The 14,356-nt window shown below is 41.9% G+C and overlaps 1 protein-coding gene across 9 annotated transcripts in view; it reads right to left on the bottom strand.

The window, feature by feature from the left end:
• Positions 1 to 9,620, bottom strand: part of KYAT3 (kynurenine aminotransferase 3) — a 59,056-nt gene extending 49,436 nt beyond the window's left edge. For 3 of the 9 annotated variants that reach the window (XM_034653831.1, XM_034653825.1, XM_034653823.1), the window contains exons 1-2: positions 9,498 to 9,620; positions 3,768 to 3,867 (exon numbers count right to left, since the gene is read on the bottom strand). In XM_034653831.1, coding sequence (XP_034509722.1) covers positions 3,768 to 3,866 — 99 coding nt within the window. In that variant the 5' untranslated portion in view covers position 3,867; positions 9,498 to 9,620. The other 6 variants (XM_034653826.1, XM_034653828.1, XM_034653824.1 and 3 more) reach the window with 4 other exon arrangements.
• Between the last annotated feature and the right edge of the window lie 4,736 nt (positions 9,621 to 14,356).

The raw sequence follows: 14,356 nt of genomic DNA on the forward strand, positions 1-14,356 counted from the left end.
ACTTGGAGTATACCTTTCATAATTTCTAGTGATCAGGGTACCCACTTCACTGGGAAAATCATACAAGCTTTAATAAATGCCTTACACACATCTTGGAATTATCATTGTCCCTATTACCCTCAGTCACTGGCAAAGCTGAAAGAGCTAATGCAATTTTCCAACGTCAAATCTCTAAGCTTGCTGAAACTACTGGACTCCCTTGGCCTAAGATGCTGCTACTAGCTCTATTGATAATTCACAATATCACCCTCGGAAGCATACACTCACTCCATATGAGATGGTCACTGGTAGGCCAAAGTCTATTGGCATGCAACTTTCTGCTGATCCCTTGCCAGTATGATCCCTTCTGCCCTCATGCCAGTATGACCAGCTACTCTAAGCCTTTAATGGTTAATGCTAAAGCCTACCATCACAGGTTACAGAAGCTTTCCTGACCCCAGTTCAAAGGATCTTGTTGGTCAGTCTGGAGCTTGGTGACTAAGGTATTTTGGAAGCACCATTTGGGGGGCGGGAAAAAAAAAGAAGCTCTCAAGCCACATTGGAAAGGACCTTACCAAATGTTCCTGACCACTGACACTGTTGCAAAACTGCAGGGGACTGAGCCTTGCATATACATCTCACAGCTAAAGATGGCCCCACCTGACCTCTGGTCCCGTACAGATGCTGGAGACCTCTAAGTCAAATTGACAACGGAAGACAAGTAGTTTACATCAAGGTGAACTGCTTCTGCCCAAGACGCCAGATCAAAACTTCATACTTTAACATGAAATCCTTTTTCCTCCTCTATCTTTACTTCAGCATTAGCTTAGAAAGGTAACGCCCTCATGCATATCTCCCAGGCCACTGCTTGGGGAGCAGGGGGAGGATGGTGGTGGTAATCTTTCAGATTGCTATGTTTGTCATCAAAGACTCCAATCTGTCCATGATGCTAGAGATCCCCTGGTCCTCCCTACGACTAATTTATCTTTTCCTAATGTTACTGCAAACTACAATTGACTCCCCCAGAAGTCTCCCACTGATTTCAACGTTTACAGCCAGAACAGCCTGCGCCTTGTTCTCAACTTTCTTCAATTATGAGTGTACGCACCCAATGAGACACAACTACTTATGTAAATCTTGGTACATATGCACCCCCACGTTCTTGTGATCATCTAGCTTACATTTGCGCCCCACCCCCCACCCCGCAAGACCCATCTTTGCAGGGTATTTAGAACAACTCATTCTCTCAGGCTAGGAGATTTTCTTCTGGTAGGCGCTGAAAACCTGACCCCAGACTTGAGAGGGTGAATGCAATAATCCCTGCGAATGAATTCATTAATAGCACCAACTAAAGGGAATGGTTTGTGTGTCTTTGTGGCAGTTATCATTCCCCTTGGGCCTACGAATGCCTCGATGGTGCACAGCTGGGCCATGACTCTTAAGTTAATTGCACCACTAACTTTTCACAAGCAAACTAAGACATCTCATTGGTTGACTCCCCTGAATAAAAAAGACCTACCAGGAGGCATTCATGATTCTAGATTTGCTTCTTTTTGGCAGGGCCATGCTTTCCTGGTTAGGAGTTAATGAAAACAAGATGTGATCAGAAACCTCTCCCTCGCTTTGGAAGATAATGCAGAACTGTTGTTAACGGGATAGGTGCCCAACAAAGATATTGAGATTCCCTACCAAAAGTTGTCCTTGATAAAGGAAGAGTTGTCCCTGATAAAGTTGTCCTGATCTAAACAAGAAGGTGCTTGTGCTGAGGTCAATACCACCTCCTGTGCCTGGATTAGCACATCTGGGAAGTTGAAACTAAATTATGTGAGATCACAGNAGGAAGAGTTGTCCCTGATAAAGTTGTCCTGATCTAAACAAGAAGGTGCTTGTGCTGAGGTCAATACCACCTGCTGTGCCTGGATTAGCACATCTGGGAAGTTGAAACTAAATTATGTGAGATCACAGAAAAAATGACTCCTTCCATGTGGTCTTTCTTTGACTTATTTGATTTTGATTGGTTTGGGTCTTGGGACCATGGCTTCAAAGTGCATTCCAAACATTGGGAATTATCCTCCTTATAGTAATCATGATAATCTCCCTGACTAGTTGCATTCTCTCAAAAGCTTTAAATGCATGTTTGTAGCCGCTAACCACCAAGCAAATGAGTGGACCATCTAAGGAATCTAGAAAATAACCGACTTAATGAGTGTCAACTGGAAGTTGTGACCTGTGAATATCAAGAGGTTAAGCACGAATATCATGACCTATGGGTACCACACAAAGAAACAATGAAAACTGTGAATTTCAGAGTGGTAGCCAAGAGTGGTGCTAATGCCTTAAATTTTGATCACATCTCTCAGTTACCTGGAGAATTGAGAGAATTGTTAAAAAGAAAAATACAACCCAAAAATGATGTCACTTAGACCAAGTTCCCAAACCAGGGTTTAATACCTAATCTAATTGCACTTTCAACCTCCCCCAGAAATGTAGTCTTAACCAGTCAGCCAGGAATTTTTCAATTAGTGCCAAAGAGTCTACCACATGGGCCCCTGGCATCCCCCAAAGAAAGATGAGGTAATCCGCATGATAAGATCCCTTGCTTTTCCCTGCTAAGGGAAAGCCATCTGGCCTGGAATTAATTACTTTCCTTTGCTAATTACTTTCTTTCCCCACCTTCCTTCTTGTACAACTTCCATTTTGTACAACTCTTTGGGGCTCTTCTCTGCCTCCTGGATGGGATGGGTGCCCTGCTCTTGAGTCATTTAATAAAGCCAGTTAGATCTTCAAATTTTCTCAGCTGGATTTTGTTTCTTTAACAGTATCATCTAGTACCCAATCATATTCATATTTTTCTGACTGCCTTTAAAAATATCTTTTCTACAGGGGTGCCTGGGTGGCTCAGTTGGTGAAGCATCCACTCTTGATTTTGGCTCAGGTCATGATTTCAGGGTCGTGCGACTGAGCCCCACAATGGGCTCCGTGCTTCCCCTCTCCCTCTGTTCCTCCTCCCTGTTCTTGCGTATGTGCTCTTTCTCTCTCAAAAAAAATTTTAAAAATACATGTATCTTTTTTACATTTCAGTTGACTGCATCAAGTTCCTAAACAAGGTCCACACATTGTATTTGGTGGATGAGGCTCTTAAGCTTCTTTTCATCCTAGAACAGTCCTCCTGAAATTACCCCCTCCTACTTTTCTCCCATGCCACTGACTTATTGAAGAAATTGGGTCAGTTATCTATCCTGTGGTTATGACCCACATTTTGGATTTGTCTGCTTTTCTATGATTTCACATAACCTACTCTTCAATCTGCCATATTTTTTTTAATAAACCGGAAGTCACAGGGCCAGCACTGATAGTCACTATAATATCCTATCTCGAGTAGACAAGGCATGACCTCCTTGAGAGTGCCAGAGCTAGATAGGGATGAGGGTGGTACTTCCGTTATGCCCCTTAAAAGCTGTGACCTTGGGCAAGTTACTACACCTATCTAAGCCTCCACTTTCTCACTTGTAAAACAGGAATATAACAATTCATAATTTGAAGACTTTTATAAAGATAAAATGAGATAATGAGTAGGCAATGCCCGGCACTGTGTCTGACACATACACTCACAAGCAGTAGCTCAGGAAATGTCAGCTCTAACAAGGACAACGATACCTCCAGTTCACAGAGCACAGAAATACTCATTCCAATAAGAGGCTTATAAAGCACCTGAAAAATGGTATCTTTTTTTGACATAGCAGGATATGTACAATATTTATCTGTAAAAGTGATTAAGCAATACCTACAGCAGAAGCAGGGAGTCCAAGGATTTTTGAAGAATAAATTGTCTTCAGGAATTTTGCTCTACTGTCAAGGGGGCAGAGTCTCCTCTGGGCCAAAAACATGCTGCAGAATAAAAGAAAAACTTTAAAAGGAAGAAAATATATGATACTTACATCACTATCAGACACTTGCAGCTACCTAATAGACCATAAGCTTATATAAAATAGAAGTAAAAATTGTTGATAGCTGTTTTCTTCCTATACGTAATCTCTCATCACTAGACTCATTCTAACAGAATCCCCTTATCTCACAAAAATTTATGCAAATGTCATTTTACACTAGAGATGTGTAAGGATACTGTAAATTCAAAAATAAGGCTCTAATTTAGTCAAGAGCATAAAATTACAGTAAGTAAAAGTTTCATTTGTAGCAGCTATAAAAACCAGAATATTTCAATCTAGGAGCTACTCAAATTTTGTAATTTTCTGGATAATAGTCACTGGTGAAACAGCACAATTTTTCACAGTAAAGTGGTTAGAAACAGAAGTTAGTAAGTTGTTCGAAAAGGATTATAGCAAGTCCTTGACAAATATAAAGAATATACGAATGAATCTTAAGTTATTTTCACAGATGGTACTTTCCTCGACAATCCCACAGACAGCTCGCAAGCTATTTCAACAGATTCCAGTTACGTAACAGGCATGCATTCTGAATTACATCCCTACCTATAAGGAAAACTGTTATCAAAGAAATATGAAATTCTATTATTATACTGCCACTTACAAGTATAAGAAAAGTCAGCTTTCTAAACAACATCCAAGTAAACAGAAACTTACAAGGTTTTACTCTAAGAATGTTGTATCAGTGCATGGTTCTTCTTCTATCTCTAGTAGTGAGAAATAATATACTGGATGTTTCTTAAAAAGTTAAATATAAAATCCTGACCTTGTCAACAAAATCTTGGCTTAAAACAACAGCCTCTTAGCCATTCCACACCACATCAGCCTATTTAAATTCTCTGCAAAGCCCTTTTGTTGTTTATTGGTTGGTCACTCCTTCACTCATTTGATGCTTCATAAGCTGGAACCTAGTATGTTTACCCTTGCATTCTCTGGCACATAGTAGGCACTTGATAAATAAGAGTATTAAATGACTGAATAAATACAAAAAATCACACTATAAATTAATGATTTAAGTGGGCTATTTATGAGGCCTTTTATGAAATATTGATTCATTTTGTAAAGCATACCATTACTCCTTATGTTGTAAGTCTTTCAGGTTGAAGAACAGGTTTTCTTAAATCAAGAAACGCTTATTCTTGTGTCATTAACTGTTCCATTCAGTAATAAAATACTAACTGGGTTAGGCAATAGGGATTATTTTAAGGAAAGATATTACCAAACAAGAGGAACAATATTGAAAAATTTTTATTCAGTATCATGGAGTTACTTGATTTAGGATAATATAGTTGTTTTTTTTTTTCCCCAGCAAATAAATGTCCACATTTAAGTTTAGCCTAATTTCTTAAGTATTTAAGCAAAGTACAAGCAAAGTGCTTTCTTGCAAGTAGACAAATGAGAGAAACCTCTTCTACCTTCTTGAGATAAACTAGGTGAAAAAACAGCGCTAGGAACCAGGATACCTGGATTCTAGTCTTTATTCTGACATTAAAGTTTTCTATCCTTGGACAAATCACTGATTCTTGCTGAACCTCAGTTTCCTCATTTTCCAAAAGAGATGAATAGATGAATCCTTGATTTGAAGGTAATGTCAGAAGGTGCTGGTAAGTCAATGACTGATCATATGTGAGCTTAGACACCAGCTCTTGAGATATTTCACTTCACACTGGGTGAACCATGCCCTCTGGCCACCATGTCTCAGTGCCCATTCTCCTTAGGGAGTTAACACTAAAGCCCCGTTTTCACGTGGAAATCCTGCATCATCTCTAGCTACCTTCAACAGTATATTACCTCCATGATACAAGGTACACCCTGGCAAGTGACCCAGTTCTTCATTTCTCTTCCACTTTCCAAACTTTCCACTGTGTCTTTTGGAACAGCTGGACCATAATCAGCAAATTCCAATGTATCTATCTTCACGTTCTCAGAGTATTCTCCTTACTTTAATGCAAATCTTATTGTTCCCTGAAGAGACCATTTCCATGTTCCTCAGGGCTGGCTTTTGTTCTGTGCTGCTCTTAAGTCCTTCCCGCTGTCCATTTTACCACTGCCAGATTATTAGTTCCCTCATCTGCCTCACTGATGTTATCTCCTGGCCTGCTGATAACTTCCTGTCATTATTAAAGATTTTGTCATTAGGCACACAGTTTTCTTCTCCATGCAAAGTACAGTGATCATCCCAGATACTTTCAATGGCTTCAGAGATGATCCTCCCAACAGCTGACATCACCATGTCCATTGCTCTTCTGCTCCATTCCACCTTAGTCACTTCATATCCTGACCCCACACCTTGCCATTACCTCAGTCTGGTCTAATTCCAAAATAACTAATTGAAACATTCTGCTCTTTGACCATAAACTACCATCCCTTTCAATTAATTATTCCATTCTTCAATATTATCAAGATCTCTAGGAGGCTGCTTCTCCTTTTCCCAACAAGCCTTCCCTTTCCTTTATTTTTCAATTTAGATACCAGTTCCACCCCTTCGGTAATGTTCTGGACAACGCCCTATCCACCTTATCTGTCCTTTCACCTGTTTGCAACACTCTAGCCCTGGATGAACTCTTCCACAGAGTCTGGTTTTCCCAAGCTGTGGAATGCTGGGGAAAGTCACACAGGATATGCTTGGTTTCACCATAAATTCATGGCCATTGATCTCAAACTGACCTCCAACACTCCAGCATTTATACTACATTTTACAGGGGAAGGATGGCAGAATATGCCACCCCAAAATATGCCACTTTAGAATAAGAATTATTATGAGCTAAAGGCACTTGAAAAACAGCAAATGCAAGAAGAGCAGTCTGATCCCTCTCTTTCTTTCTGAAAACAGGAGATAAAATTCCCCTGTGAAAGGTGCTCTCCCTACACAGGAGAAAAGAAACATTCTTACATGGGAAGTTGAAGGTGAGAAAATTCTGTAAACACAGACCTTGTCAAAATAATTCTTACCTTCCTTTAGCTCCCCAAATATTTTGGTTATTTTTCCACAACTGCCTCTCTATGTTCAACCTACTATAAAAGCATTTGTTTTTGCCACTTCTTTGGGTCTTCATTTTCTTAAGAGGACTCCTGTGTCACGTAGAACTTATATGAAATGTGTGTGCTCTTCTCCTGTTATCAGTCTTATGGCAGTTTAATTCTCAGGCACAGCTGGAAACCCTAAAAGGACAAGCCATACTTCTCTCTCATAGTCCAGAATGATTATTTTAATTTTTCCCACACTCCTTTAACCTAAAAGCTCTTTATTCTAAGGAGATGACCTTGCTTCCTATCACAGAGAAAACAGAAGCTATCAGATTTACCATTTCAATTTACCCAAATAAAAAACACCAACCCCCCAAAATCCTTTCTTTCTTCCTTTCTATTATAATAAAGGAGGTGACCCTTCCACCAAAGGGTATTTCCTCCTCCCATGACTAAGATCTCATTCATGTCTAGCTCTACAGAGACCTTGCTCCACTGATTTTCCCCCCTTTCTCTGGCATATGCAACTTTCCTTGCTCACATCTCTTCTAGTTATAAAACAATAAATACAAAATATAAACAAAAACTAAAACTCCTGACTCTGCCTTCTCCTCCCTGTTGCTCATCTCCTCTTCAAATTGAAACTTTCCTGTTACTTTCTCTTGAGAGCAAAATTTTTAAACTTTTAAAAAGCACTTGTCTTCTTTTCCTCAATCTATACTCCTCAACGTGGTGCAGTCTGACTTTTGTACCCATTACTCCACAGGCAGCTCTTGCTCAAGTCAGTTTTGACCTTCATGTTAAGTCCAGTGAACATCTGGCAATTCTCTCACTGCAGTTTTAGGTACTGCTGGTCAAGCCCTGTCTTCTCCCAGAAACACCATGTTCCCTTGGCTTTTGACATTCTACAATCCCTCATTTCCCTCCTATCTCTCCTCCAATCTGCCATTAAATGATGGAATTTCTCAGTACCCACATCTGAACTCTCTCTTCTCACTCATTAATCTCTCACTAAGTAATCTGACTGTGGGAAGAACTGTGAGGCCATCAGTGGAAAAAAAAAAAAAGCCTCCAAAGAAATCTAAGTGGGCTGACATACAGATTCAGAACCTCTGAAACTATTTTTCTTCTGAGCTTTACATAAACACGTTTTGACCAGCATTTTCTATTGCAATTAACATTCCATACATATATTCACAAATAATAAAACTAGATTAACAAATTTGGATGTCATTGAAAAGTTGGAGAAAATCCAAACAGATGGCTTTTAACTCTGAACAATATTTTCATTGTATTTTTTCTAGTTTCTCCTTAAAAACGATGTTCTATGAAGAAAACCAGGCAATTGCTCATCAAGGCGATCTGGTAAACCTGATTATGGCATATTGGAAATAAGGTCAGCTCCATATTCAAATACACATGATCAGTAGAAAATTAAAGTATTTCTAATCATTGGAGTAAACAATTTAAAATGAAGATACAGATGTATGTGTGGCAGAAGCTGAGAAGGCTGGTGAATTGTTGGGGGCAGAATCCACAGCTACAATGTAAGCAAAGCAGTCAAAATGAATTGTATCAAGTTGGAAACTCCGGCCTTAAACCCAAATGATCAATTTAGATATAACCCCTTTGCATGCGCGGAGGAGTGGTAGGAAGAGATTCAGGTAATTTGACAAAGTTCAGATCATTCAGGTTAACTGCAGGCTCAAGGGAGCTTAAGTAAGGTGAGTGCTAAAAAGGCTGGTGATAATTAACGCACAGCCCACGCTGTTAAGTTTGAACAAAGGTTATTTTTCCTTTATGCTCTCCCTGCCCCTCCACTTCTAGAATGTTTATAAGGTTCACCGATGCAACAGATGGCATCCAGAAGGTGCACAGGTACTGGTTGGGGAAGTAGAGCGGGAATAATAAGCCTCAAAGTCACGTCATTGGAGCGAGGGGGGGGGGGAATTAGCCATATTTAGCCCGAGCTGAAGGAGAGGGGATCCTGAAAGTGCCTTAAAGCCGTTCTGTGAAAATGGGTTCGTGGAATATAAATGTGCCCAGGGTAAGAAACGGGGGTGCCTGGTTTCCATGAGAAGGAATGAGGTGACGCTCTGGGCCCCGCTGGCGGTCCCAGTGGAAGGGAGCGAGCTGCCCAGCTCTCGGCTCAGGCGGCGGGGGTGGGGGGGCACCCCCAAGGAGCGGCAGATTGGGCTGTTTTGCTCTTTTAACCACACACTTCAGATTCCACACTTCACTTACACAGCAGAACAGCCTTCGTTTCCTTTCTTACTAGCAATCCCGGTTATGGATGAGCTGGAGTCGGTGTTTCCAAAATGCCAGAGTGAGTTGTCGAATCCAGAGCGAAAGGGGCACAAAGCCTTTTTTGGGTGACTGGGGTGCGGGGTCCGCACCCGGCGAGGCCGGCCACCTCCCCAGAGAGAACGTAATTCCAGCGCGGACGCCGGCACCCGAGCTCGAGTCCGAGTCCTGAAGGAGATCCGGCCCGGTTCTCGGTCTCGCCAGGCGCGCCGCGCCTCTCCCGCGGCCTCCCTCCCCCGCCGGCCTCCCTCCACGCGACTCGGCGCGCCGGGCCCCGGAACGCCCGCCTGGCGCCCCACTCACCTCCGGCGCGCGACAGTCTCTCCACCCCGGGCTCCCGGCCCGCCCGCGCTCCAGGGCGGGGTGGCCGGGGACTCGGACGTAGGGGCGGAGCCCGGGCGCAGCTGGGCGCTGGGTCGGGATGCAGAACGCAGATTGGCTGAGGCGCCGGCCGCGAGCGCGGACTGGCTGGCACGGGATGCGGGGTGGGATGCCAGGGAGGAAGGGGATCGCCGGCGGCGCCGGTCGGGTGGAGGTGCGGGGCGGCGTAGGCGCGGCGGGTTAGAGGCAGGTCTGGGCCCAGGGGCGGGACGCGGAGATTACCTGGAGATGGCCGGGGATCGGGTATGAAGATTAGGCCTGATCAGATGTGTGTCCTTGATTTGGGTTGGGGTGGGTTATAGGACAAGGACTGATTTGGAAGGAAGGGCAAACTGGGCACAGCACTTAGGGCAGGGAAGGGTTGAGGATAGAATAATGTTGGAGGGTGCCTGAGAGAGGGCGAGCCTAAAGAGAACGTGAAAAGGGATTCGTAGATGTGTTCCTCGCCTGTGATGGGGGTGAGAAAAAAAGCGGGAATTTACATTTCTGAATAGAAAAAAAAAAAGTTTGATTAGAGAACTGAGAAGGAAAGGGGGTGTGACACTGGAGGAAAATACACGACATTTTAACAGTGAAGAAAAAATCGCCAGAGAGAAAGGGACACCACCTGTCCGTTAGGGGAGGCGGTACTAAAAGTTTCTGTTAAGAATCAAATTTCACAATTACATTTCCTTCCTCTTCTAGTTTAAGGTGAGAGGATAGATGAAGTGAGAGTGGCAGTACCATTGTTACTCAGGCCTAGAGGAAAGACCAAAAATAATCTTTAGTTGGGGGCGCCTGGGTGGCACAGCAGTTAAGCGTCTGCCTTAGGCTCAGGGCGTGATCCCGGCGTTACGGGATCGAGCCCCACATCAGGCTCTTCCTCTCCACTCCCCCTGCTTGTGTTCCCTCTCTCGCCAGCTGTCTCTATCTCTGTCAAATAAATAAATAAAATCTTTAAAATAAAATAATCTTTGGTTGAAGAAATACACTCTTCTACTAGGTACTAGGACTCAGCTTATCTGAATCTGCTGTGTACCACCTGCCCATTTGCTTTATAATTATATAATTATAATTTCTGTAATTATAACTAATATAATTATTGTTGCCACTGTCTTTCCTCTTGTTTTTGTTCTCATGGGCTTAAGGCTCAAAAGAATCTCCTTACTGTTATTTTAGTGGGGCTTACATAGAGTCAAAATATAAGTATCTATGATTTGCCATCTCTTGAGGTTGTCCTTATTGGTTTACATACATATTCTTTAAATGACTGAATGACCAAATGCTGGGCATTCAGATGCTATGTTCCTATGTTAAGCCTCATGTTATTCTTTATATTCATGTTGATGTTTAAAAGAGAAATATGGAAATATAAGTGATTCCCTGGAATTAATAGCTCATAGGTGTGTTTTCCTTATAGCTTCTGCTCATTTGTTTTGTGAATATAAAAACAGTATCTTCCTTATATAGATAAAGCCTTTTCCATTGCCTCATACAGAGGACTAAAAATATTCTGAAATATAGCAGAGAGAAGGCAGTATAGCACAGCGACGAAGCCAAATTGTCTGGTTCAAATCCTAGCTCTGCAATTATCTGCAACTTTGGGCAAGTTACTTTATTTCTCTGTGCTTCACTTTCCTCATCTGTAAAATGTGGGTAATGGAACCTTACTTGTAGTGCTGCTGTGAGGATTAGAAGATTATACAGAACCAAAAAAGCGTAGAACAGTACTTGGTTCTTAGTACTATACAATTGTTCCTTAGGAAAAAGGAAAGAGAATCTTCCAAAGGAGGCTGCTAATTATTGCCTAATATTTAGTATTCCCTTCCTCTGTAGTAATAGAACCGTAACAGAACTCATGTGAGTTCACTCCTTGGTGAGTCACAGATAGAAACTATACCAGGTGAGCTGTTGGGCAAAGGAAATTTTATTTGCAGCAAACAAGGAAATTAAAGGGAATAACTTCCAAAGCCCTGACTCCCTGAGCAAGGGTGAATGGGTTCCTTTTACTTAGAGTTAGGATGAATATTTAGAAAGGGAAGACTTGTCATCATATGTAGAGGCAAGCATAAGTGGCGCCTCCACGAAACATGCCTGTACAAACATTTATAAGCTATGTAAATGAGGCTCGTGCCCGCCTTAGTCGGAGATTTTAGTATTATAATGAGCTGAAGGTAATTCTCAGTCATCCCAGAGGTCACTCCATGGTCCATCTGTGCAGGTGTGAGTTGGGGGCTTAGCTCAAACTGTTCTGGGTGGTCTGGGCAGTCATTACTGCTTGAGGGGCCGTTTTGGTTTCCTTAATGGGATGCTGAGCCTATAAGGTCTTTTGTCTGAGTGAAGAGATAAACTGGAAAGAAAAGTTTAGGGCGAAAATGTGGGATGAAGGTCAGTAGATACAAGCAGGTGAGCAGTAAAGTTCAGGTCTTAGGGTCTAGCTGGTGACAGAACTCACAAATTTCAGCCGAGGTTGTGGGTATTTGGTATAAAGACTGTGTTTCCACCCTCTGTTGTAGCTGGGCCAGACTAAATTCTGGGCACTGGGATATAAATGGAAACTGTATGCACATCATCCAGGAAAATCTTCAAGGGCAAGCATGCCATTATTGCTCCCTTGTTTTGCAGTTCCCCTGACAGTATGAGTGCGGACAGGATTGCTGCAGCTCTCTTGGACCACCTGATGGAATCTGCAAGTTGAAGATGGTGGAGCAATGGGATGAGAGAGAAGGAGCCTGAGCCCTGACATCATGGAGCCACTACCCCAGCCCCACACCTACTATATTTAAGTGCGAAAGAAATCAACTTCAATTTTGTTTAACTCTTGTATATGAATTTTCTGACATGCTCTTGTACTGTGACTGTTAATGGGTTCCTGACTTTTCTAGTCTGCTTGCCAAAGGCACTCCACTTTACTTTTACTTGACCTCCCAGGTGAAAATAGAGGAGGGACAGGGAGGAGAACAAGGTGGGAGCAAAGCCCCATTACCTGGAAATGCTTCGCAAGAGGTAATCTGTCTCTTCTAGGCACTAAGAGGCAGGTAGGCAGGCAGAACAACATTCTTCTTTTACCTGGTAACCCTAGGGCAGTACTAAGACCTGCTCTAGGAAAGAAAGACAAGTCTGGGTTTGTAACTTCCTAAAGTTTTTTCCACCTTACATTCCTGCTATAAAGAGTTACGTTCTTGGAAGCTGATGAGAATAGAGCTTCAACATGTCAGCATTCTCACCACACACACATACACACACACAAAATTAACTATGTTAACTATGTGAGATGATGGACAAAGTAATCCAATTGACCTTGGTAACCATTCTGCAATGTGTGTATACATACATATGTCAAAAAAGGAGTTATGTTCAGTTTTCACTCTCATGGAACTATTTTAAACGCAATGTTTTGTGTGTATTATTATAGTAAATTAATGCTTCCCAGCCAGATAAATAATAACTGTACAAATATTAGTTTAAGTATTTCAAAAACCAGATTAGAAATTATACATTTACCCATAGAAAGCCTGCCTAAGGTAACCACATACTTGTTTATCTATCTGTCTATCCATCTGACTGTCTATCCACATAACACATTTGGCTGAATTTATAGCAATTTAGCTATTAGCATTGGTTACTTAAGCCATTCAGAAAGTCTTCATAGTCTTTGAACAATCTTTTAAAAGAGAAAATAAATTTTGATTTTACAAATCAATTTGGTAGGAAAAAAGTCTTTCAAAACATGGGGTCCATATGTAAGATATAATAAAAATTGTCCTTGTGACAGCTTTGGCAAGTATTGTACCCTTCTAGGCTAAGGTATGTGGCTTCTGGCTAAATAGTGTTAGAAAAACGTCCCTACACAAGTGAGTATCACTGTGTTAGAATCCAAGAGAAATTGCTCTTCTCAGGGAGGTGTCATGTGTTCTTTCTCATTCTACTTTGCCTCTGGAATTCATGGTTCACATTCATGATGGAGCTCTCAAGCTTTCAGAGGCCTTTCTCTTCCAGGATATATGCAGATTCTAAACTCCTGAAGGGTTTCTATGGTGACGGCCTTTTGATCTCTCAGTCTGTCATAGTGTGTGATATCTCTTTGGCAATGCTGCCTGTCCAGTCGGTACCACATGCCCGGTGGCTCTTGAGAGCAGCGGCAGGAAATAAACAACAGATTCTCTAGGTTGTGAGGAAGAGATAATGATGAAATCCTATGTGGGGAGGGAGAGGGAGAAGATTCTCCTCTAAATAGTACAAGAATATGAATAACTATCAGATTCCTGCAATATTCAATATGATGTTAAATAGCCAAATGGTAAACTTTCAGGGAGAAACCTCAGGAATGGAGTTGTGATGACACAGTGCGTAAGGATGTTCACTTATATGTTTAAAGATGCTCATGGTATGACGTGCTTACTATGCCAGGTGCCCTTATGGGCTCTGCTGATTCCAGTGATGAACAAACAGTTCCTGCCCACAAGGAGCTTATAATCTAGTAGGGGGGACAGGCAATGTATATTGACAAACTCAAGTGATAAAATGCTGTGAAGGAAAATTAAAATGTTGGCCACTAGATGGAGCTCATTGCCTTTTTCATTTCGCTTACCAATTCACTGAAGAGATGCTGAGCGCATGACATACTGTTAAAGTTGTGTTTTGGGATCAGTTGATAGGCTGTCTCTTCCTAAATCTCCCTCCTAATTTGGATTTTCTTTTTCTACTAACTGAAAGGGGGAAATATAGTTAAGACATACTGTGGAGCCAACCAGGATATCTTAGGGTAGGTGGATTAGATCAGTTCCTTCCTAAATCACAGA

This window comes from Ailuropoda melanoleuca, chromosome 2, assembly GCF_002007445.2.
Source record: "Ailuropoda melanoleuca isolate Jingjing chromosome 2, ASM200744v2, whole genome shotgun sequence".
Taxonomy (NCBI): Eukaryota; Metazoa; Chordata; class Mammalia; order Carnivora; family Ursidae; genus Ailuropoda; species Ailuropoda melanoleuca.